Here is a 25,783-nt window from a genome sequence, read left to right on the forward strand (position 1 = left end):
AAAGTACTTTTTGGTGCCAGCATAATGTTTGAAGACTGAAGCAGGTCAAGAGCTCCTGTTGATAGAATTTGAGGGTGCTGAAGATGTTGCCAGTGATCTCCAGCCATCGTCTTTGTTGGGTTAGGCTTCAGAGAACAATCTGCCTGAGCCAGCCAGTGGGAAGCAGGCAGCACTCTCAGCATATGCACATCAGAGTTGGAGACCGGGCTGAACTCAGCAGGGCCTTCACACAGAGGGATGTGGTTGCCTTCTCAGAATTAACGGGGGATGCCAATCCTTTGCATTTAAATGAAGATTTTGCAAAATGCACCAAGTTTGGAAAGACAATTGTACATGGAGTTTTGATCAATGGACTTATCTCAGCTCTCCTGGGTACTAAAATGCCAGGACCAGGCTGTGTATTTCTTTCCCAGGAAATTAACTTTCCAGCCCCTTTATATGTTGGAGAAGTTGTTTTAGCTTCAGCAGAAGTGAAAAGGCTGAAACAGTTCATGGCTGTTATTGCTGTGTCATGTGTTGTAAGAGAAAGTGAAAAGACTGTTATGGAAGGCTGGGTTAAAGTTATGGTTCCGGAAGCTCCCAAATCCTGAAATTCATGTTTAAAGATGCAAGTTCAGGCATCAATGTTACTGTTACTGAAGAGCCTCTGAGGAAAATGGATTGCTGTTCTTCAACAAGGAATGGCCAGCAGATCCAGCATCTCATATATGGGGAGGAGAGCAGGCAGAAAGGTGTTCACATGCCCGCTTTATAATTTGGCCTTGTGATTCCCACAAACTTAAGTATATTTATCATGTCTAGGTTTGTGAAATTGAAAAAATATTGGGAATGTTATCATTTAGCTAAAGGTCCTACTTTTAGGATTTCAAATCTACTTTTAGATTTTCATTTGGAAGACAAACTTAATATTACCTCTATAGAATAAATTTCTCACTGAGTTTATAGTTAGCTAGTATTTTTACTGAAGGCAACAATAGATGATGGGTCATCTTTGAACACCTATTCTTTACCAGTAAATATTCTTGAATACTGTTCTTCAGCAGTTTCTGGGTCAGAGTTTTTTGTAATTTGTTACTGTTTACACCGAGATGGCATCTTGCTTAACCTTCAGGTGGTGCTTGTCTTTCAGATGGTTTTCCTGCTCTCAGAGGTTTATGTGCAGATTTGTAAACACTTGGTCTAATCTGTAAAATGGGGGTATGATGCCACACAGGATTGTTGAAGATGATAGTCACAAATAGCAAAGCACAAGGCTAGCCTGTGGACGGTAGCTACTACTATTGTTCATTCTCTCCTATGAAGGAGGTAGAGACTTTCCTGACTTTGCAGCTAACTGGCCCACAGGTAAACAGCCCAGTCTTTTAGGACGTCAGCCAGTCTCTTGGCATTCTAAACCTGGAATAAATCTTAAGTACAAAGTTTCTATTTTAGTAATCCAGATTATTTTCTCCCTTCCTTGAAAATATTGTGGGTATGTAAATTCCTTTACATAAATAATATATGCTTATTGTAAAAATAAAATTATAAATAAAAAGTATAAGGAATACTGTGAGGTTCGGTTTTTAAGAGCTGAAGGGCATTGCAGAGAAAATGTGCCTAATACATTAGTACTCAAGTCATCCCCACTATAGCTAACCCTTTTTTTAAGACAAAAATCTGTAATGGAACATAAATGTGGTCCACCTGAGCTCTGCGGCTTTAGATGGTGGCTCTGACCACAGCTAGATGTTTTCATCAGGAAGGTACAACCAAGTGTAATTAGTTGGATCAACCCACATTTCCTGGAAAAAGGTCTTTCCTCCTGCTGGTAGGTTAGCAACTCCTTTTTTTATTATATTTGTTCACATTAAGGGAACAATTAAATAGATTACTTGAAAGAATGATTCTAGTCACTAGAGGGCAGTGATGTGTATAAAGCGAGTATTTTAAACCTGTTTAATATTGTACCATACTCTGTGACCAAGATGAAAGTAACCAAAATCAACTTGAGAAGCAAGGATGCCGTTCTCATGAGTTTCAGAATGGTCAGCATTCACAGGCTCAGATCCATCTGAAGGTTTGCTAATAGATAACACTACACATGTTGAACATTGATACAATGCTGAAAAACTGGGAACTTGCACAAAATAGAGACTTGAAGCCATGTTCAAATTCTACAGAACTCATTCTTTGTGATTTAGAAGCAGTCTTGAAGTATGGATTCATAAATAGGGTGTGAAGTGATAGTAATGGCTACCATTTTTTCAATACCTAATGAGCTGATTTTCTACATTAATTCTTTGAACAACTTTGTAAAGTTAATCTTATGTTGTTCCATTTTATAGGTAAGGGAACAGACTAATGCCATGTGGCTGGCCCAAGGTCATACAGTTAGTATGCAGTAGAGCTGACATTCACACAGGCCTACCCGGCTCCAAAGTGTTTCTTTTTTTCCATTGCTCTGTGTGTCTCATAATGTTCTTATTACTAGGGCACGATCAGTTTCCATAATACTATCTCATGTGGCATTATGTATTTGGAAGCATCACTCTAGATTTTTTTGTACTCAGAATGTTCTAGATCTTATTCCCTGCTACAGTAGTAGCATTTTCCTATATATGATTACTTTATGGCTTCCAACTATACCTATTCCTACCCTTTCTTTAGGCTGACACTCAGTGATTATTTGTCTTCAGGGCAGAATTACTGAATGGGTTATTCTAAAGATGAAAAATGTGTAGGCCAAGTATGGTAGGGTCGGATGGGATGTCAGAACTGGCTTTTAGCTGATTTATACTGTGAAATTCACATAGTTTATCAAGGTCATTTCCTTTTTTTTAAATGTTCCCTAGGTGTCATGGTCTTTGATCTCTGTAAATTAGTAAAAAGTTGGAAGAGACAAGTAGGCAAGAAGTTAGGGATGCTTTCCTATAAATGACTTATTTTTACTTGGAGCCAAGATTCTCAAACCAGCTCTGTTAAAAGTGGCTATCTGGAGAACTGGTGGGTTGCCTTTTCTATTTTAAACTCTGCCTTTGAGCTCCCAGAAAGAATGACTTCTAATGAAGACGTGGGTGACCCTCAAATTAGGAAATCCTCTCCCAGGTAACAGAGGTAGCCTTGACTGTATGAGGTCACATTGGTACTCACGTGGAAGGGAGTACAAATGACTGACTAAAATAGCAGGCCAAACTGTACTTGCAATTTCCACACAGGGGCATTATGAGACTGCAATTTATGCAATGTTTCGTTATCACAGGAAGATACACTCATCTTAAGCAATTTCAGTCTAATGTACTGGAAAATTGCTTAACAGATTTTTATATTCTACTAGAAACATTTTAGATTGGTAAAATACCACTGTTTTTCCAAGCAGCAGATGTTCAGTAACAACAGGGAGAAAGCCCACCACAGCCCACATTTGTCTTGTGGACTTACGTATTCGTCCAGGGAAACAGAGTGCTAAGTGCATGCCAGTACCTCTTAGGTAACCACAGGTTTTCATTTTGCGTTAAATTATTAGCCATTTTCTTTTATGTTCTTAGAGTATGATTCAGAGACCAATTTACTCCCAAAGAAAATTGCTATTAAATTACATTTATTAAATTTTCATATTAAAGCATACTCTACCAAGGGTTGACTGTCACTCTGAGCAGCCGTGCTGCTCAGCCTGCCTCATGTGTTGGCATAATTTGTTAACTGGCTCTATCTGAGCAGAACGGGAGCACTGTGGCATTACTTTAGGGCTGCAAATGAGTATCTCCAGGGTCCCAGATGTCTTACTTCCTTTGTTCTTGGCTTGTCTTCATTTGAATTAACAACAGAGATAAGAATTCCCATCTTCAGTGAAATTTCAGGTTGGAGCAAAATCAACCAGAAAATACCTTTTAAGTTCAAAATCACGAGAAAACCCAAGACTAATATTAACACTACATAAATAGAATGGGATTAATAGGAAGTCCCATAGTCATTTTCTAGGTTACGCTTAGCAATAACAGTTCATATGACTATAAACCCTGGGAGCATTCCTCTGTGATGTGATGGACAATACCTACACATAAGGGAAATAAAAACGACCAAATTTGAGTTGAATTTTTTTCATTTTTTTATCCAGATCATAAATATTTAAAGAAAGAAAGTCATTTTGAGTTGGGAGGTAATGCTGGTCAGGAAGCACTGAGTTTTCCGCAAGTGTCTATGATTTGATTTGTGGAGCAGTTGCCAGTTCTAGCAGCTTTATCACTAAAACTCATTTTCAGCCAGTCTGGCCAAACGTCAAGTTGTCGCATAACCTTTGGGCCTTCTAATCTTTGGCAACATAGAAGAGTGTAAATCTTTTTTCCCTGATATCCCTTAGTGGTAGTATACATGGCGAAAACTAAGGTACTGCATGCCTCATTAGTTTTGCCCAGGCTGAGAGACTGGGAAGAGACTCAAAGAGACTCAAAGCTGATGTGATTCAGCTCAGCTCTACATGGGGTTTCTGCAGATGCTGTGTGAGCAAATTTGAAAGTCAGATGTTAAGGCACTCAGGGTTTGGTGGTCTCCAGTGAATCTAGGGATCCAGTTAAGTCCAGTGTCCTCAGAGGATTAATGACAAGCACTGCTTTGGGAAGTGAAAATGAAATTATAAGGTTCACCTCTGTATTTATTCTGAGGGGCATACTTCAGGCAAGAATTTCCAGGGAAAGGGAGAAACTAGATTGAGAGTTTTTAGTTTCTGGCTTCATTCCATCAAATATCTGGTTTCTCACTTTCAGTTTCCTTTTCCCAGTAAGGAAGATTAGACAAATGTTATTTTATGACCTTTGCAATTCATATGATATTTCCCCCCTAATAATACAAGTAAAATATCTTCATTATAGATATTTTAGAAAAACACAAGAGCATAAAAATGGCAAGCATCATGATCCCACTTCCTCGACACGCTAAGTTAATATTTTGGTGTATTTTCTTTTGTTGTTTTTCCTATAAATATATTTTTAAAATTTGGGAATCATTCAAATGTGTGTACGGTTGACTCTTGAGCAACATGGATTAGGGACACTGACTCATGGAGTTGAAAATCCACATATAACTTTTGACTCCCCTAAAACTTAATTGCAGTCAACCCTTGGTATCCAAAGGGGATTGGTTCCAGGACCCCCCCATGGATACCCAAATTTGCAGATGTTCAAGTGCCTTATATAAAATGGTGTGGAACAGTGCATACAGTCCGCCCCCTGTATCTGCAGATTCCCAACCATGGATTAAAAATATTGTTTTGGCCCTAGCGGGTGTGGTTCAGTGGATTGAGTGCCAGCCGGAGAACCAAAGGGTTGCTGGTTTGATTCCCTGTCAGGGCACATGCCTGGGTTGCAGGCCAGGTACCCAGTAGGGGGTACTCGAGAGGCAACCACACATTGATGTTTTTCTCCCTCCCTCTCTGTCTAAAAATAAAATGTTAAAAAAAATACTGCTTTTGGTCCATGGTTCAGTCTGTGAAGGTAAAGCTGGGTATGATACTGAAGGCTGACTGTATATTTACTGAAAAAAAAATTCCATGGATAAGTGGAATTTGGCAGTTCAAATCTGTGTTGTTCAAAAGTTAAGTGTTTCTTTTGCTTATTTACTATTATATCAAGACCATTTCTCAACATCACTAAATATTCTTTGATAACCTAATTATTTTGGTTAATCATTGCAAAATATTCTAATTATGATTGACCATAATTTGTCCAATTCCCTAGTGTTAGTTACTTACTTTCCCATGTTCTATATTTCCACTAATCTCTGATTATTTCCTTAGGATACTTTCCTAGAGGCAGAATCACTGGGTGAGAACATTTTCAAAGCCCTTAATATATATTGTCAAATCCCAGCACCAGGCCTATTATATGTAAGAACTCAGTAAATAATTGTTGAATGAATAAATGCCTTTCAGAAAGGTTGGACAATTTATACTCCCACCAGCAGCATGCAAGAAGAGCCTTGTCATGGTCAGTCCACATGAAAGTTAGAAATCATTTCATTTCTGGCAATGAAATAATCCATTTGCCTTAAATGAAATTTCTATAAGTGAATCCTCTCTGAATGATAAATGATTTTGTTTCAATAGACTGATGCTTTTAAACACACTGGGACAAAAACAGAATGCAGGAAGAGCTCTTATTATTTTAGGACTGAATCAAGAAGTTCCATGTTTTCCTCTTCACATCCTTATCCACTGGGTCTTAGCCCCTACATCACTCTGTCAAGGCTCCGTAGCCACGTGGGGGTTGTCCAACAATTCCATTAAGTTTGAGATCTGGAGAGGGTGACCTTTATATACTGTCTAGGCATTTGCTGCGATGTCAGATTTTTGGGTGGTGTTGCCAAGAAACTCTGTTCTCTTGTCTGTAATGTAGAAATTTAGGGGATACAAATTTAAGAGTTAGAATTCCTCCATTATGTGAACTGAGGGGAAGAAAAAGTATCATTTGAATTTTATTATGTGCCAAGCCCCTTCCCATCCTACTGCATCTTTCATGCCAAACTTTACATACAAGTATGTTATTTTACAGATGGGGAACTACGCTCAGAGAGGTTGAGTAACTCATTCAAGGTCTCTCAGCTGGTAAATGCTGGGACTCTGAAGGTCCTGGTTGTCTAATTCCAAGTCTAACTCATCCTGGGATGCTGCCCTGGGAAAGAGCAGTGTGGGTGGGATCTCTATGTGTGTGTGTGTGTGTGGGGGGGTAGGGTTGGGGTTGTAAGGAGTGCCAGGATTGTGACCTTGGGTTCAGGCTAACTGTGGGACAAATTTGGAGCCAAGAAGTTGGGTGCAAAGTTCTCTGACTCTGGTTTTAAGGTTCTTGGAGCTGGTACAGTGAGACCGAGGACCTTAAGTCCAAGGGATCTTGTTTGAGGGTTCTCAGGGTTGAAGGCCTTGTGGACTGATCTAAGAGATGGGGTCAAAGGTAGAGTTTGGGAGTCCTTGGACCAGTGCCTATTTTTTAGGGTTCCCAGTTAAGTCAGAGTTTGGGGAAGAGGGTTCTGGAGTCCAAGGGCTCCAACTGTGAAGTCTAATTCTGAAGGCCCAGCTCTTAGGTTCTTGGGGTTTGAAGAGTGAGGTGCAAAAGTTCAAGTAAAACCTGAATTTGAAGGACTTGTTTTAGAAAGTTTCTGGATCTTTCAGGGTGCAGGCAGAGGGTCCCATCCTGAAGGACTCCCCTGACCCCAACCCGGATCTTAGGGTCCTTGGATCTGAAAGGATTGGATGGGAAAGGTCCAATTGTAAAGGTTTCAAGTCTGACAGTCACAGCTTTTGAGGGCCTAAAGTGAAAAGCCCAACCCTGGGGATCTTTGGGCCTGAGGGTACCTGGGTCACAGGGCTGAGGACACTGTGTCTTTGGATCTGAGGGTTTCTGGACGTGATGACTTAGGGTGAAGGGTCCTCCGGTTGGTTAGACGGCCGATAAGGGCATCCGGTGTGAGTTGGGGCTTCCAGGACTCCTGAGTGGCAGTCCAGGACAGCGCCGACTGAGGGGGGTTGGCGTTAGGACCCCGCGGGAGGCAACGGCGTGAGGGGCGGCCAGTGATGACAGCGCTGAAGGTGGGACGGTCGGCGTTAGGACCCAGCGGGTCGGGCGGGTGGCGGCGGCGCGTGGGGCGGCGCGTGTTGACAGCGGCGGCGGCGGCGGTGCCGGGCGGGCGGCGGGAGTCGGCGCCTGTGGTTCCTTCCCCTGGTCCCGAGGCGGTGGTGGACTGGCGTCCCGGGATGGCCTTCATGGAGAAGCCGCCGGCCGGCAAGGTGCTCCTGGACGACACGGTGCCGCTGACAGCAGCAATCGAGGCGAGCCAGAGCCTGCAGTCCCACACGGTGCGCGGCCCGCCGGTCGGGCGGACGGCGCGGGGCGGCCCCGGGCCCCGAGAGGCTGCGGGCGCCAGGGATGGGAAGCCTGGGCGGGGACCCGGTCAGGGATCGACGGCCCAGACTAGGAGGGTTTGGGGGTGGCGGTGGCTCTACGTCTGGGCCCCCGAGGCCCAAGCTCTCGTCGTCTGGAAGGTAAGACGGTGGGGATCTCAGCCCCCGGGGCCAAAGAGCGAGAGGGGCTCGGCTGTGCGCCTTAGGGCGCTGCGAGTCGGCGGTGGTGTTGGGCTCCTGGGGCCACCTAGGGCCGGCCGATTAAACTGACCACTCTCATACCCTTATGCCCGCCGCCAGCCTTTTCTTTGGGGCCACTGAGTTTTGCCTCCTTTCCCCTGGGGATCTAAGTGGTGGGGATGAGGGTGTGCCGGGCCAAATTGAAATGGGACTTCAGAGCCTACTTGTTTTGTGAGCTGAACGAAAGAGGCTTGGGTCTGCAGCCCCATTTCCAGGTCAAAAGCTTGGCCGAGGCACTGGGAAGCCTTTGGGGAAGGCAGTCTGGAGTCCTGCTGAGGCAGGTGTATGAATGTGCTCCTTCCTGACTCTAACCTGCTATTTAGTGGGCAGTGGTAGCGTTCATTTGAGTTTAAAATCCACTGGAGTAATATAAAGGAGTAATAGGTCCTCATAGTAAACACAGGCAGAGTTCATTTACGTTACATACACTGTCTTTTGTGTGGCTTTAAAACCATGGTTGTTTTCATTTGCCTGTGTCTTTTTTGGAAAAGCACACCATACATTACAATTTTCAAGTTATAAACCTAGGAACCAGGAAAGAAAACAGGAGCTGCCAGCAGTGGGACTCTGGGAAGTAATGAATGGGAAGAGAGAAATTCCTTAAATTGTAATGTTTTGTTAGGCCACCAAATAGATTCCTACTCAGAAGCTTGTTTGTTTACCATTGCAGTGTGCTTAGGGTTCATCATCTGGAGGCTAAGTCCCCACAATAGCCTTCTGTTTCTCTTTTTGTTCAAGCTGTTCTGGTGACTTCAAAGAGACCTTTTATTTTGTTGTCTTGAAGTGGGACTTTTTGAACCTCAGTTTCCTCTTCTGACAGCTATGCTTTGTAGGGCTTGGATTGTTCAGTGTTCATTTCCAGTTAGGAAAATGATTGTATTTTTTTGAAAGTACATTTTATTTCATTGTGTACATCTTTGACCCTGTTCTATGGATTTGTGAGAAGGCAGTGTATAGGACAGAATGTTAAACCCTCTATAATTTGTGCTAAGGGACTATGAGTTAAGGCTTGAAATTTGGGGCAGGGAGTCAAGAATAAATTTTGCTATTAAATTAGATTTTTTATTTGACTCTTGGCAAGTACATCTGATAACCTTTTAACGAGTGGGGTTGGGTCTTTTAGGTGTTTTTTGTAATGAGAATAAAGAGAGAGATGGGTATAAATTCTGACAGATCACTTCCTACAGGAATCATTCCATAATGGCCACTGCCCCAAGCCATGTGCTCACCTCCACCTTAACATTGACTGTGTATTCTGTAATTACTTCTTTAATATTCCTCCCCACCAGGCTGTGAGAGGAGGGATACTTCTTGCTCATTTTTAAATCCTCATCCCTGGCATCTGATAATATTTCATGTGTGTTTGTTGAATGAATAAATAAATTGCAACCTTACTTTGCTTCTCTGTGTAAAATGGTAGTGATGAAAATTGGGACAACATGGTATCTGAGGCACTAAAGTAAGAGGTCAGTGCTTTGGCAAGGAGGAGAAAGAGATAATAGAATTCCTTTTCAATTGCAGAGCTTTTCTTTAAGGAAAAAAGTAAAATACTTGAGGGTAGAGAGAACGGCAGTTCCCATAATGATGACTGAACACAAAAGACAATGACTCACAGGAGACCCACAGAGGCAGATGTGTTGGAGTAAAAAAAAAAAGGTAGCTTTGTCTTGCATAATTTTTGACTCTTCTATGTTCTTGTCATTTTAACTGTAAAATCTGAGACAGAAATGTTGCATCAGCCCTGAACTTTATTGAGAGAATCATATGCTGATGCCAAGTTTTTGGACTATTAGTGCCTTCTGAGTAAGTCCCTTTAAAACAGGAACTGTTGGAAATTATTTTGGAAAGAGGTAGTTTTGGGGGTGGTATATAGAAGAAAAAGACATTGTTTGCTGTTGGAAGGTTGAAGATGGCTTTCTGGCTTGTTAGCCAAAGGGCGATGGTGTCCCAGAAATCAGAGGGGCATCTTCCCTTTGTAATGCCGAATCTGTAGGAAGTTTCTCCTTGGCTGTGTGAAAGAGACATACAGAGAATATATAGTAGACAGCATTTGGGTCAGAAGAGGCAAGACTTTAATAGGTAAGGGTTTTGACTGACACTTGCTGGTCATATGACATTGGTTGTGGGAGTCACTTAACCTTTTTGATGTTTAGTTTTGTCATATGTGAATGGATTAATAAATGCCTGCCTTGCCTGCCTCTCAAGGTTGTTGTGATGCACAAATAAAATACTATTTATTTATTTATTTTTAGAGAGAAGGGAGGGAGGGAGAAAGAGAGGGAATGAAACATCAATTGGTTGTCTCTTGTACACTCCCAAATGTGAACCAGACTTGCAACCTGGGCATGTGCCCTGACTGGGAATCGAACCAGCAAGACCTTTAGGCTGGCAGGCCAGCACGCTCAATCCACTGAGCCACACCAGCCAGGGCATGGAATAATCTTTATGGAGTATTTGTAAAGTGCCTTCCTTCCTTCTTCTGGCTGTTCACTTCCTGGCAACATATACCCCCAAAGTTAAGCACTTTAAAATATTAGTATTGCAAGTGAGCTAATTTCTGTCCATACTTTCTTTCATTTATCAAGGTTTTTTAGCCTTGGGAAACAGAATTTATAGAGAAAATTTTACATGTGATTTGGGATTTACGGAACGGAGAGGAAATTTTTTTTTTCAGTTGGAAAACAGAGATGCCAGAGGGTGAAAGGAACAAGGTCACCACCAGAAAGTTGTGTTGGGTTGAACACCTGGCAGAAAGGGTACAAGTTGGTTGGTGATTTTGTGCCTGACTAGTTTGAATAATTTTATTTTCACCTTTACGAAGCACAGTGCATTTAGCTTCAGGATTTAGACCAGGCCTCTGCTACAAGGAAATGAAGCTTCTATAAAATCAGAGAGGATAGTATTTAGGAAGAGAATACTTCTAATTAGCATTTAGGGATGGGAGGAAAGGGAAGAATTTCCCAAATAAAAGGAATTCTGGTAAAAAGCCACACAGGTAGGTTGTGGGAAAGTTTGGGAGGACTAAGAGAGAAGACAAGAGAAATCTCTAAGTTCTTGGCTATATGAAAAGGAAAACTTGTAAAGTCAGTAGACTGAAAAAATGCTTACTTAGCTGAAATAGAAACCAGAGGACACCGACAGTTTTGGAGAGCATTGTTGTCAAATATGCACATCCAAGTTTTGCTGCTTGGTATGCTATGGTGTGATGGCTCTAATATCAGTTTCCTCCTTTTAAAATATTCTTCTCTGAGGTTCAGCTGAATCAAGGCCCGTTTTCTCTGCATTTGGTGCATTTTGTTCTTGATAAACAAAAGATAATTTTAGTGATATTTAAAGAATAACGGAAAAGCTTTAAATCTGTACAGAAGTAATATTACGTATTAAGATCTTTACTGAAAATGGATCTCCCCTTGAACCTTTGACTTTTAGACACTGCATTCCTATAGTTTGTTTATTCAACAATACTCATTCATTTTACAAAAGGGTATTGAGTGGTCACCTACTAGGTGCCTGGCATGTGCTCGAGCCATGGTGGAGAACTTGACAGCTTCTGTTTTCAGGGAGCTTTTGTCCTGTCAGACTCTGAGGTCTTCCATAGACAGAGTATGTTTGAGTCAACCAGGATATTTGTCATCACAACACAGCTGGTTTTGAAGTTCCTCTTGTGGCTTGGTATGTTGAGCTTCAGCTTCTTAATCTGTGTCCTTTTAAAAATAGTCTCTAAAACTTTATCCATATATTATCAGAGTACCTATTCAAATGTGCTGACAAATTAGAAGACATCATTGTCTTCAGATTCTGACATTTTAAGGCAACCCAGTGCACAATACCAGAATCTATCTGATCTTTTTGGTGGGATGCTATTTGGGAGTTTTAAGAATTCCAAAGTATACTGAATACGTAAAGTTTCATGGGGTTTTTAAAAAGATGTTTGTATAGACAAAAGACTTCCACATATTATTATAAAATACTAATGGTTATCTTCTGGCAATCTAATCAATCATCTACTTGGTTATGTATTTTTCCTCACTTGTTCTTGAAACCTGTAATGGGTGCAGTCAGAAAACTGAGTTAGAAGCTCTTAGAGACTGGTAATTTAGAGATTGTAAGTAATCTTTTCCTATTGAAGAAGATAATTTTTGACAACCTGATTCTTGATCTTTCTATATCATCTCTTTTGAGGGGATTATCACACTAGAAAGGTTTCTCGTGACAGAAATGCAAATAAGAAACTGTCTCTGGTTACTAGGAGGAAATGTAGGATCTGGGGCTGAAATTTTTTTTTTCGAAAAGATAGTTATGTGCTTCAGTCCCTAGGGGAATCATGGAAACAATCACCTCGTGTACACAGTTTGAATTGTGATGTTGAGAGTGTTCAAAATACAGAGTTTGATTGAGGGCCTAAATCTATTCATTTGGGGCAAGTAAGACAAACCATTGCAGGCAGGTAGCGGTTCCTTTTCAAGCTGCTGGAGGATTCTGGCGGCTGCCTGTGAAATGGAGTTCCTTCATGTTCCAGCTTTGGACATCCTGAAAATGGGGACCTGACCTGAACATTGTTTTGGAACTCAGAAGTGCTAAAATGTTTGGGGGTGTTGTGGCAGGGAGAGTAATAGGCTTTTTCATTCTTTTTTACCCCTGCTTGTCAGTGACTTCTTCATGATTAACATGCACATGATAAGGGGAAATGAAGGTGTGACTCCTTTTCAGAGGAGATGATGGGGTCCATCGTTTTCATTTTGAAACTTTTTACTAAGACTACAGGGACAAACACTTACCTTGCATAAATCCTTGGACTTTAGGAAGGGAAGAGTGTGTGCAGATTGACCATTTACTCTCCAGCTGATCTTGCTGACTAGCAAATTTCTGTTAAGTCGGGCTGCTTCTGGCTGAAGATCAAAATATCTTGTTGCTTCCTGCTTACTGAAAGAGTAGAGTTGATAGGGAATTCCATTGTCATTGTTGTCTTCAGATAATCAAGTAGGTATTTTTTGATGACCAAGAGAGTAAGTACTCTTCTATTTATTAACACATGAGTTTGGAGAATTCATTGCAGAGTAGCAGGAGTCTTCCTGGAAAGTTTTTTTTAAGTAGCTTTATAAAACATACATATCATTCATTTAAGGTATACAACCCCATGGCTTTTAGTATATTTACAGAGTTGTTTGTCTGTTACCACAATCAATTTTATAGAATTTTCATTACCCTAAAAAGAAACCTCTTAGCCTTTACCCTGGAAAACGTTATAACACTGCAGGATGCTAAACTCAGGGTATATTCTAAGCACAAGTTCTTTAGCTCTTCAGATCCAACGCCTTTAGGGATCTCATCAGAGGAACACATTTTCTATAAACGTTCATACACATGTTTGTATAAGCTCCCAGAACCTCGCTGACCTAAAACCTGCTTTTAGGCTGTGGATCACTGTTGGAAAAATTGCTAAGAACTATAAACTTGGAGAATTACTCATTTTAGTTGGTGAGATATGTGTATCTAAAAAATGCAGTACACAATCAAAGATACACTACGAAAATCCTATATTTAGAACAACAGATGAATTATGTTCTGTTGGTGTGGAAAAATTGCTGTAAGTTACATTTCGCCTACTGCATTTAGTGTGCATGCTCAGCTGACTTATTAGATAGTGCCGGAAAGCAGGGCGACTGAGCTCCTGCTTATCACAGCGTCTCTGTTTATGAGATCTAAACAAGGCTGCCCACATTTCTTTGACATGGCTCATCAAAAACAGGTCATTTCTGTCCTCATTAATTCAGCTGAAGCTTTTTTATAGTAGTAGAGAGAGGGAATAAATGGAATGTTGGTATGGCAGAATCCTGAATGCAAAAATATCTAAGAACTACCTGCAGAGGTGAAAAGAGAAAGCAGTGTTCATCTAGGGCCCTCCTTTGAGCCTGCCCTTTCTCCAGGTAACAAGTGATTCCTGGGCAGGGACTCATTGCACTGTAGTCCCACACCCATGCACACGCACACACATTTTCCTGGTTGCAGAAGCAGAGGGAAATGAAGCCTGAACTGGGCCTGTTCAGGCCAGGGCGCTGGCCAGCTCGGAGCACCCACTGACCCACCAGAGCATAGGGAATGGCTGTGTGGCACATTGCCGTGCCCTAGGCATCTCCGCATTGTCCATGTAGATCTCCACATTCACTCACAGCATTGTGCTCATTTATTCCATGAGGACTTCTTGAGCTCTGGCTCTCTGATGGGCAGTGTGGTCAGCTCTAGGGTACAGTGGTGAGCAGCAGGGCTGCTGGAGGTGGAGAGGTGGGTCTGTGCAAGGGGAGCACACCTCGGCCCCTTCCCAGTTTGAGGTGGTTAGGGCCATGTGCGCAGCTTGCTCACACCTGTCAATGTCTTTGTCTTTGAGATATAGATAGATATATATATCTTTTACTCTAAATCCGGCTTTTCATGTCTATGTGTTGATTGCTTTCTTGATTCAATTTCAAATTAGAACAGTCCTCGGCGCATAGTTTAGTATTCAGTAAATATTTGTTGAAGAAGTGAATTTGTTGGATAAACGCAGTTATTTGAGGCACTTCCTATGGACTGCTACTTGCTGTCTTACCTATAAGCTGGATATGGTTTTCCTTCCTGTGAAGACCCCATTCAGCTTTGGCTGAAAGTTGAAAGCATTTTACACACATGTTTTTTTCTTACTACCCTGTTTTCTATTTTATGTCCTCCCCTCTAGCACAGGTGAAACTGTAAATAACTTGAGGAGAGGGACAATGCCTTAATGACCTTGGACAAGTTAATCTCTCCAGCCTCAGTTTCTTCATCTGTAAAATGGGGATAGTATGGGCTGCCATGAGGATTAACTGAACTTACATACATGGAGTGTTCTGAATAAAGCTCAGCACATAAGTATCAGCTGTTTTGTTTTGATTACCTTTGTATTTGTCAGAGCTTTGGCAGCTTTTTAGTCATTCAAGTTATGTTGAATGGAAAAAGGGGAATTATTTATTGAAAAGTTTGCCTCACCACCAACTATGAATACTTTTGCTAATAAACGGAAAAAAGAAATCAGTGACATATCAAAGAGCTACCCCCTACCCTCTTCTTTCTTTTTTACCCTGAGGACACTTTTGGACGGTCAGGCTGGAGAGAGGCAGCACAGGGCGTCCTTTGCAGCCTGCCTGGCTTCAGAGCTGGCTGTTGGTGTCAAAGGCTGCGAGAAGAGGCTGCGACAAGAGGCAGCGGAAGAGGCAGGTGGGCTCCTGTAGGCTCTGCCACTGACCTGGCAGATGAGCTTCCGGAGGCAAGGCCTGAAGGGAGGAGGCCGCTGGCAAGTGTCCATTTCAGCTCTTCACTTCCCAGCTTTTGGCCATTGAGGAGGAACCCCAGCATCAGGGCATACACATTTGACCTCTGGCTGCAGAGTGAAAAATAAAATAGGAAGCCTGCTGCTTTGTTCTTTCCCTGCCTCTTCCCCTGCCAAGTGACTATGCTGACACTTGTAAAGGGCTGGGGAGTGGCTGACATCTTCAGAATGCTGCCTCCTGAGAAAGAAACTGTGTTCTCTGTAGCCCAGCTGACTTCCTTTTTCCTAAGGGGACGTGTACCCTGGGGTTGGACACAGTGTTCTCTGTGTCTATGCCAGAAAGCCGCTAAGGTGCTGGGAACATTAGCAAGCGCTTGTGAAGAGTCCCCTGTGTGCACAGCACTGTGCTGTGTATCAAGATAGAAAGATAAATGAAACAGGGAGCTTATATCCTTGTAGAGGTGGCAGACACCTAATCCAAAGATGAAGGAGTGCTGGCCCGTGCGGGGCAGCAGTGAGGTTGCTGTGCAAGTGGCTCTGTCAGGAGAGGCTTAACGGAGACTGGCGTGGAGCACGTTCTAACCCCCTTTCCCAGGTTTCTCTTTAACTTACAGACTCCTTCCCCAGTAATATTGAATTGTAAAAAACGCCTCTGGAAGTGATTTTAAACCTAAAAATCCCATCAGTGAATTTTATTCCGATCAGTGAATTACTAAAAATTACATTAATGTGAGGGATCTGAATTTTACTGTTTTTTTTGCAATATTAGAGATGGTAAGAATTGTGATAAGATGACTACAACTTAAGGCACTGATAAAGAGCATCTTTAAACAATTTGTAGAATTACTACATTTTTAGTCCTCGCTCGAGGATATATTTATTGATTTTAGAGAGAGAGAGAGAGGAAAGAAGAGAGAAACATCCACTGGTTGCCTCCTGTATGCACCCCGGCTGGAGATTCAGCCTGCAACCTAGGTATGTGCTCTGACTGGGAGTCAGACGCAACCTTTTCCTGCACAGGACAATGCTCCAGCTGGCTGAGCCCCCTGGCCAGGGCCAGAGTTACCATTTCTGTGGTGGCCCTACTTGTATTTCTAACTTCTTGCTAACTCATATTTTGCCGTTGGCATTCCTTGAGCCTGCCTTTAGTCATGGTCCATTATGGGTGTAAATGAAATCATATACGACAAAGAGCAAAAATCAGTTAAAGAACTGTGTAATGGTCAAACCTTGATGAACCAACTAAATCACGAATAGACTCATCTGATCTCCGTGATCCGCCCCCACCCCACCCCAAGTTCCTGAGTGCACACTTGGAGGCACCTCGGTTTGTACTAAGTTAAAGGGCGAAAATATTTAAATAATTATTTTATTGACAGATTTTTGTTAAAAAGTAGAAACAAAACAGAAGCTTTATAGCTTTTAACACATTAATCCTGAAACACCTTCCAGAGCCCCTTGTTGTTTTTCTTGTTCTAAACTGTTACTAACTGATCAGACACTGATTTGGGTGACCGTTTTCTCAGTTCTCCCATCCTGGCCGCGTAGGAGTGGAGTTAATTTGTTACATACAGTGGAGGGCTTAGGGCAGCGCTGTCCAGTGGAAATGTCTCGTATAATGTAAACCACATATATAATTTTAAGTTTTCTAGTAGCCACATTAAAAAAGTAAAAAGAAACAGGGGAAATTAATTTAAATAATATCTACTTAACCTATACCCAAAATATTATCAACAGGTAGTTAACCTAAAATTATTAATAATGATATTTTATGTTAGTCATACAAAATTTTGAAAATCATATATATTTTACAATTCCAACATATTTCAATTTGGACTGGAGCTCAATAGCTTGTGGCTCTGTATTGGACAGCATGGATGTAGACATTAGAAATAACACCCAGATATAGTGGTTACTGATGTGGAAAGAGATTCATGTTGGATTAAGTAGAAACAAAGCAAATCACAACATTGTGTTTAATATGTTTAAATTTTTATAAATATCTATGTTTGTATCTCTAAATAAGTCTATAAATGTACTATATAGTACGGTAGCCTAGACTGCTTTAACTTAGTAAAATCTAAAATTCACTCTCTTAGTGGCATTAATCACGTGTGCATACTGGCTGCCGTGTGCATACAGCCTTAGGTCATTACTTTCTTCAACCTTCTGAGCTGATTGAGAAAGGCTGACCTAGGGTGAAGACCTGCTAGCCCTGCAATCAGTGGGGCTTGGGGCCCATTGAGACCCAAGGTCTCCATGGTTTTCAACAGTAAGACACAGGAAAGAGGTTCATTCATTGTGCCGCTATTGTTAGATTTTAACAGGAGCGTAGTGTGGAAACAAAACAACCTACTCAAAGACCTTGTTCCATTTTGGTACAACTGAAATTAACTACCATTCAAATTGCCGAGTACTCCATAAAACTGATGTCTGCTTTAGGCATTCTCATGTGAAAATGCTCCTTTCTGCTTCTTCAGAACCTGCCTAATGTTCATTGTGGGGCTTATTTAACATGGTGAAGAGAAAATGTTTTCTTACCCGGACACAGCTTCTACGCGGTGCCCAGGTTACTTTCAACCCAGATGTGTAGACAGCAGTTTGTGTGCCTGTGGTAGGAGGTGGGTTACAAAGTGCAGGATGTTAAAGTCAGGAGGCGGTGGGCTGGGCGGTGTTCTGAGAACTCCGCAGCTGTATACATGGTCTGGTAGAGGTCAGGCCTGCTTGAGTGTGGTTGGTACGAGACGGATGGTAACTTGGACATTTCACCTAAGATGTCATATGGTGTGCTTGAATATGATGTTAAGTTACAGAATTACATGCTTATGATTTTGTAATAAAAGATTTTGTAATCAAAAAGGGGTGTTATTTGTGCTAGACCCCGTATATTAACTCACATTATCTCCCACCTGGGTTCTTGTCTCCACTCTTCCCCTCACTGTCTCCAGCTTCTTCCTGACTAGATGGACTGGTTCTGCCGGTTCAGCTGACCTCAGTTCGTCAGAATGAGAGGGTATTGTGGTGTGAAGACATTTTGCCCAATGCGGTAGGACATAGGAACTGCTGTGCCCTAGGTCACACAGGCCTGTAGTGAAGTTCATTCTTATCACTTAGCTGAGAGCACTTGTGTGTGTTTTTTTTGGTTAATCCTCACCCAAGGATATGTTTTCTGATTTTAGACAGAGAGAAAGGGAACAGGAGAGACAGAAATACTGATGTGAGAGAGAGACATCGATCAGTTGCCACCACAACGCGCCTCAGCTGAGGAGCAGACCTGAAACCTAGGCATGTGCCCTGACGGAAAATCATTTTGGTGTACAGGGCTGATGCTCCAACCAGCTGAGCCACCTGGCCATGGCAGTGGGGTGCACTTGGCTAAGGCATTTATGCCCTCTGAGCCTCGGGTCTTTATAACCCAGGAGGTAGTGACACCTTCAAGCGTCCCTGGGAGATGCAATAAGCTGAGGAACAGAAGGTGTAGAGTTAACCCTAACAGCTCCTGCCTCGAGCTCTGAGGAGACACACAGCAGCGTGGCATGTACAGTCACTGACTGGTTGGTTATGAATTGGAACTAGTGTCTCAGGAGAACAAAGCAACATTTCTAGACTACGTAGAATAAGTGTGTGTGTAGTCAACCCTTCATTATCCCTAGTGATGGTGATCGGTTCTACTGTAAATACTTGAAACTAGTAGGGATTTCCTAGCTTGAAACTATGAGTTGAAGTCAAGCAAGGGAAACTTCTTTGGGGTCGTACCACCCTTGCATCAGGGATAACCCTTGCAACACCAAATGCTGCACCCTCCCTGAAGCAACTGGGAGGGTTAATTTATTTGACTTTCATTTTCTGGTTTCCCAGGCTCCCCAGCACAGTAAAAGTGTTGACGAGTTCGTAAAATGACCAAAATGTCCTTTGTCAAAGGAAAAAAGATGGTAGTTTACATTTATTAGTGATAAAGTACTGTGCTCTTATCCAAGCTCAGATAATCTCAGTGTTTATCTTATCACTCAGGATTCCTTATGTTAAAGAAGCATGTTTTAAATTACATGTATAGCAAGCCAAGGAACTTTTAAAAAATTGTTTTTCCTGATTAGAAAAGTAACTGTGCTCTTAACAATAAAAATAAAGAAAAACCTCTACTCATTCTGTAATGACTATATATGACTTCAGAAGTAGTAAAACCTATTACTTTAAAAGGAAAGAAAAGTAATATATGTCCATTGAGGATATCCTGAAAAATATAGAACAAATAGCTAAGAGAATTTAAACCACACATAATTTTACCTCCAGAGACAATTGCTATTACCATTTGGTATAGTCCCTTCTTCCTGTCAAAGTTATCAGAGAATTTTTTAATCCTTTTTTCCAAATTTAACATTATAGCATACACCCTTACCCATGTAATAAAAATTACTTTAATAATATATTCTTTCATTTATTTTTTAAAGACTTTATTTGTTTTTAGAGAGAGGGGAAGGGAGAAAGAGAAGGAAAGAAAGATTGATTGGTTGCCTCCTGCACGCTCCTAACTGGGGACCAGGCCCACCTAGGCATGTGCCCTGACCAGAAATTGAATCTGTGACTTTTTGGTTTGCAGTACAACATCCAACCCACTGAGCCACACCAGTCAGGGCTAATCCATCCTTTTAAAGTCTGGCATATTCTTCCACTAAATAGATAAACCAAAAATAACTTATCCTTTCTCTTATTGTTGATGTCCGGGTTATTTTAGGGACAGGCTTTTTGATGAGCCCCCTTTGAAAGTGGGTGTGGAAGCTGGGACAGTAGACGCTGGAGTAATGGTGCTCCCTGTTAGAAAGCAGAGACTGATAACATTGTTTCCCATGTTCAAAGAGAATGGCTGCTTTTTGTTATTTCTTTGGTGTTCTTCAGAGCGCTGCTGCTGTCTCCTGTGCTTGCTGATTAAAGCCGCGATATAGTCTCCAGCAGACACCTTGTATTTGCTAGTTTCTTAGCAGAAAAGTTATAAAGCTGGACTTTCTGTCAGATGTTCTAAATATACGATTTAATCTAATATTCATCACAACCCTGTTGGAAAGGTATGACTTTGCAGGTGAATAAACTGAGACTCAGAGATGTTTGGTCACAAAAACTAGTAAGTGGCAGTTGGGCTTAAAATCAGTTCTCTTTATTTTTTAAAGATTTATTTATTTAATTTTAGAGAGAGGGGAGGGAGGGAGAGAGAGGGAGAGGAACATCAGTGTGTGGTTGCCTCTCACACACCCCCAACTGGGGACCTGGCCTGCAACCCAGGTCTGTGCCCTGACCAGGAATCCAACTAGTGACCCTTTAGTTGGTAGGCCAGCACTCAGTCCAAAAATCAGGTCTCTTTAAGTAGAAAGTTGGTGCCCTTTCCTCTTGGGGACTTGTGCAGATGGTATGGGAGAGGGGTGCATGTTGTGAGTGATCCTCACATAACCACCTGCCCCTGGTGGCCCGTTGTCTTTGGGGCAGTGGCAAGTGGGGGTAGGTAGAGAAACGGCCCCCCAGTAGAAGCACTTTATTCTAGCGGGTACTGGGGTTAGTGCCAGCCGAGGGCATGCGGGATGGTGTGTTGGCCACCTTAGCTTCCAGAGCCCACATAAAAATCATTCTTTCCAACCAGATTGCTGTTTGTGTGTTTAACTGTCTGTCTTAGCCGGTTGAATATGTGGTGGGCGGGTCTCTGAGATTGTGTTCACTGTGTCTGTTGTTTCTACACTATTAGGGTGTTGACCCAAGGGATGTGAGGGTTAATAAATGAAGATTATATTTCATTTTTAATTACTGTTTAATTGAGCCTCAAGATTTTCGAGGGTATTTTTTTATTGCTTTCATGTAAGACAGAATACTGGGTTCCCATCTTACAAATTATATAATTTGCTTTGGCACTACTTAAGGGTCATTGTACTGTAGTAACTGCTCTTTAAAACAGCCGTCCCCAAACCGGCTGTGGCCTGGTTTGGTCCCTGACCTGTTAGGAACCAGGCCTCCCAGCAGGAGATGAGTGAAGCTTCGCATTACTGCTTGAGCTCCGCCTCCAGTCTCCTCCCCCTCTCCCCTCCCCACCGAGTCCATGGAAAAACTGTCTTCCACAAAACCCGTCCCTGGTGCCAAAAAGGTTGGGGACCACTGCTTTAAAATGCTGTAAGCAGCCCTGGTGGGTGTGGCTCAGTTGGTTGAGCATCCTCCTTAAACTGAGGGGCTGCAGTTTGAAATCCCTGTCAGGACACTTGCCTGGGTTGTGGGTTCATCCTCTGCCCCCACGCTGGTGAGTGTCCCTGGTTGGGGCCCATATGGATGCTTCTCTCTCACATTGATGTTTCTCTCTCCCATTAATGCTCCTCTCTCTCCCTTCCTTTCTCTCTAAAGGCAATGAGAAAGAACATGTCCTCAGGTGAGGATAATAAATAAATAAATGAAAGAAAGAGAGAGAGAAAGAAAGAAAAGAAAAAGAAACATGCTGTATCTCTTCTGTAATCATGTCTGAGGTCAGAACAGTTCTGAGCGCTGCTTTGCAGTCTTTCTCCTCACTGGAACACTGGCTGTTTCTGAAGTCCCTGTGGAGACTGGCTCCCCTGGCAAGGCAGGAACCTGTCCCACAGAGAAGAGAGTTGACTTCAAAAGGCCCCGAGAAGGCAGAAGCCTGAGCCATGGGGGATAGGGCCCTGATCGGCCCTGCAGAGATCAAAGCCTGCTCATGCTGTGTTCCTTGTTCTTTCTGTGAACACAGTAGAATCTGAAGAATTTGTTTTGCATAAAGTTAAGGTACATGGTTCTGTGACTCCATCAGTTAGACTTTAAATGAGATTTATTTCAGTTGAAAAGGAGATACACTTGGCTTCCCTCACTGGCCACAATGTAGGTCAAGATAATAGTGATTCTTTAGGTGCTTTTAAAACCCTTAATGCTTTCATTGGTTTGGGGAGAGATTTTACACATTATTGGATTGCACAGCAATTAAAATAAAACAAAGGTACATTTCAGCACTTAAAGTCTGTAGGGGAGACTATGATAAATAATGAATATTTAGCAGAGCAAGGAGTAATTGTGAATTCTACATGAGATATTAAGGACCATAAGCCACCAGGCAGGTGGCCAGTGAGCTGAGCACAAATCCTGGGACTCTGAAAATTTCCTTCCAAATCTTGCTGTCCTTCAGGGTGATGCTGCCCACTGCCTGTGAGCTCAGCTCTTGTGCTGCGTGATACTGTGGGTATGGATACTGACTTCAGTGTGAGGCCTTGGTAGGTCACATGGAGATTTTCTTGAGAGTGCTGTTTGACTTACCTGGATAGAGGTGCACGTGGGAAAGAGCAGTATGCTTCTTCTTTGCCAAAGGTTCAAGCTATCAGTTAACAAATACTCATCAGTGAATGTTTGTCATGCTTCTGCACTTGGCCTGGCCTTGTGCTGGTTGCTATTTGGAATACAAAGAAATGTGTGATTCCAGCCCATGAAGAACTTAATCCCGTTGGAGAGATCCTCCAACAGAGACAGACATGGGGCAGAAATAGCAGGAACAGGATTGAAAGGCTGACGTGGGTTTTTAATAGGTAGAACAGCAAAGCAAGGGGAGTAAGAGGTGGTGAAATACAAAAAGTAAGGGGAGGGTTTGAGTAGAAAGAGAGGGTTAGGACAGTTCGGTCAGGTGGTGGAAGAACATGGATGCTAGGCAGAGGAGTTTGGGTTTTATCTTTGGCCAGTGGGTTCTCTGGAGGGTTCCTGAGCTGGCGAGTAGCATATGTTGGCTGTCCAGCAAGGTCACATGCGCTCCGTGTTCTTTGTGGGGCTTCTTTTGGAGGAGGAAGAGGGTTTGGGAATGAACTCAGAGGAGTGGTGCAGTCAGTGGGTGGAAGGACCTGCCCTTGTCGCCCGGGTCCACCACTCTCTAGTCAAGGCATCTCTCCTCTCACATACTCATTTTCCCAGCTGCAAATGAGGGTAATGGCTCTTCAGGGCTCACCTCAAAGGGCCATTGGCAGATCCTGTGAGCGATGTCTGTGGAAGCCACGGCTACAGGCCCAGTGCAGGGGATCCCTTGAGGGTGTGGGATAAACACCTAGTATGCCCAGGAAGGCAGGACAGCGGAGTCCTCATAAAGAGGCAGGGAGGTGTGGGGGTAGAGGAGACCAAGGTTGGGTGGCTGCTTGGCTAATTTGTTTTCTTCCTCTCATGAGAAGGTTTTTATTTTTGTAGTGTGAAGCTGCTTCCTATTTAAGAGGTTTTAGAATTGTGGTTCTTACTGCTGGCAGCACCGTTAGAATCCCCTGGGAAGTTCTAAGACCTCCTAGTGCCTGTGCCTCAGCCCAGACAAGTAAATCAGAATCTCAGGACAATAGGGTCTAAGTAGGTATCTTTGCAAAAAAATTCTCTAGGTGATTCTAGGATGTAGCCGAGTTGGGACCTGACTGCTTTAGAGGTAGAGATGTGGGAGCACTGAAGGTTACCTATAAACTACCTCTGAAGAGCTACCCTGTCTGTCTGTACTTTGAGTCTCAGAGTAAATCTGATCTCTGAGCCAAAAGGGCAGAGAGAATTACATGAGTTAGGCTGGTTTAAAGGTTTTCTTAAGTTTTGGCTTTAGTTCTTTTAACACATTCCTTTCAAAGTCATCTGTGTTTGTAGTCTTACGAAAGTAATTTGGAGCCAGATAGATTCAAAATAAATTCTCATTTTTCTTAAAATCTCACCAATCTGAGGCATCTTTGAATACCAGCCTACAGTGCAGTGGGATCTTAAGTGTCTTTTGGGAAACTCAGGAGACAGCAAATGCCATCGATGATGCATACTGGAAAATGGCCTGTGTTGGAAGCATTCATCGGTGGGGTGGCAGTCACAGCCCTAGCTGCACAACGCAGCTTAAGAGTCCGCAGGTTAGCAGTGAACCACCCAAGGTCCACAGACCAGTGAGAACCCCCATTTCTCATGGCTGCAGAAGGGCTCCCTCAGGGCCCTGGGGGTTGCCAGCCATGACTGGCAGGCTGGAAGAGTCAGTGACTTGGGTTCCAGTCCTTGCTAGCTGTGTGACCTTGGAGAGCTCACTTCATCTCCCTGAGCTGAGCTTGCCTACCCTCTAGGCAGCTGTGAGAATTGAATGAGAAGTATTGAGTAAATAGCTTTGCAAAATTCCTGGCACAAAATCAGAGCTCATTTTCCATGAATTCTTTCACTTATGTAAGAAATCACATGGTGCTGGCAGCTTTCCAGTTTGGAGAACTTCAGCACCAGACCACACTGACTTGCCCAAATGGCCACATGCGAGGGCTTGACAAGCAGCACCCTGCCCCTCCGAGATAAGGGGTGTGGTGTCCTGAGGAGGAGCGGGAAGAAGGCCCTTCGGGGAAGTGGCCACAGATGGCACAGTTTGGGGGCAGGCATAGACCTGTGTGACTTGGGTTGCCCTTTGGGGCTCTCAACCCGCAGGGCCTTGTGGTTTATACATACGCAGGTCCTGTGCCACATCAGAGAGGGTGGCAGAGTTGGGAATGAGCCGCTGGAGGATTCCAGGCTGCTGACTCCAGCTCAGGAGGTGGGGCTGACTGCCAGTGTGGGGTTTCTGCTGGTCGTCAGAGCACTCTTTTCTGTGTGGTAACAAGAGCCACAGCCCAGTTTTCAGCAGTGGACAGCCATACTGTATTGTTTAGTTTGTAGCATTGGAGATTTGAGGTGGAAGTACTTTTTTTTTGGTCAGGCTGGATGGTGGTGTCAAGCAAACTAAAATAATAATACTTAAAATATTTTATAGTTAGGGAACAACTTGCTCCATTGGACTTGAATAAAAATATTTCTGAATATTATCTTACCTTACTTCCCATTGTCTTTCTGTTTGTAACCACATGGTGGATGGCACAGAGTTGGGGCTGCGGGGCTATACAGGAGCCTCATTCTTAATGTGTCTTTGAGGGCGAAATACAATGGGTGCTGCTTCAAGGCTGTTGGTAACTGAGTGCGCCTTCTAAGTTGGGGGCATCAAACTCATTTTCACCAGGGGCCACATCAGCCTCATAGTTGCCTTCGAAGGACTGAAATAATTTTAGGACTGTATAAATGTAACTACTCTTTAACTGCTAAGGAGTTGAAATTACATTGGGCCCTGTGAAGGCAACCCTGAGGCTGATGTGGCCCCTGGTGAAAAGGAGTTTGACGCCCCTGTTCTAAGTGAATGTGCATATTTTACAAATGCTTTTGTGTGTAGAGTACCAGCAGGTTGTGCCCAAGGGTAGATTATGACACAGAAGGAACCTCCAGCAGCACTTCGCATCCTAAGCCTCCATGGACTGGGATGACCTGTGTACTCAGTGTACCTGAATCTGGTTTCCTCAGCCTCTGCACTATTGACATTTGTGGCCAGATGGTTCTTTGCTAAGTGGGGGCTTCCTGTGCTTTGTAGGTAT

The 25,783-nt window shown here is 42.9% G+C and overlaps 2 protein-coding genes across 6 annotated transcripts in view; both read left to right on the plus strand.

The window, feature by feature from the left end:
• The first annotated feature begins 18 nt into the window (after positions 1 to 18).
• Positions 19 to 4,303, plus strand: HTD2 (hydroxyacyl-thioester dehydratase type 2). Its single transcript, XM_037040776.1, has one exon. The coding sequence runs from the start codon at positions 84 to 86 to the stop codon at positions 588 to 590; it is 507 nt and encodes a 168-aa protein (XP_036896671.1). The 5' UTR covers positions 19 to 83; the 3' UTR covers positions 591 to 4,303.
• Positions 4,304 to 7,610: 3,307 nt separating this feature from the next.
• The window catches only part of PXK (PX domain containing serine/threonine kinase like), a 70,896-nt gene continuing 52,723 nt past the window's right edge, over positions 7,611 to 25,783 (plus strand). For 3 of the 5 annotated variants that reach the window (XM_037040784.1, XM_037040785.1, XM_037040786.1), the window contains exon 1: positions 7,611 to 7,819. In XM_037040784.1, coding sequence (XP_036896679.1) covers positions 7,718 to 7,819 — 102 coding nt within the window. In that variant the 5' untranslated portion in view covers positions 7,611 to 7,717. The remainder of the gene's footprint in view (positions 7,820 to 25,783) is intronic. The other 2 variants (XM_037040782.1, XM_037040783.1) reach the window with 1 other exon arrangement.

Source organism: Sturnira hondurensis, unplaced genomic scaffold, assembly GCF_014824575.4.
Source record: "Sturnira hondurensis isolate 20B ecotype Veracruz unplaced genomic scaffold, ASM1482457v3 Scaffold0002840, whole genome shotgun sequence".
Taxonomy (NCBI): domain Eukaryota; kingdom Metazoa; phylum Chordata; class Mammalia; order Chiroptera; family Phyllostomidae; genus Sturnira; species Sturnira hondurensis.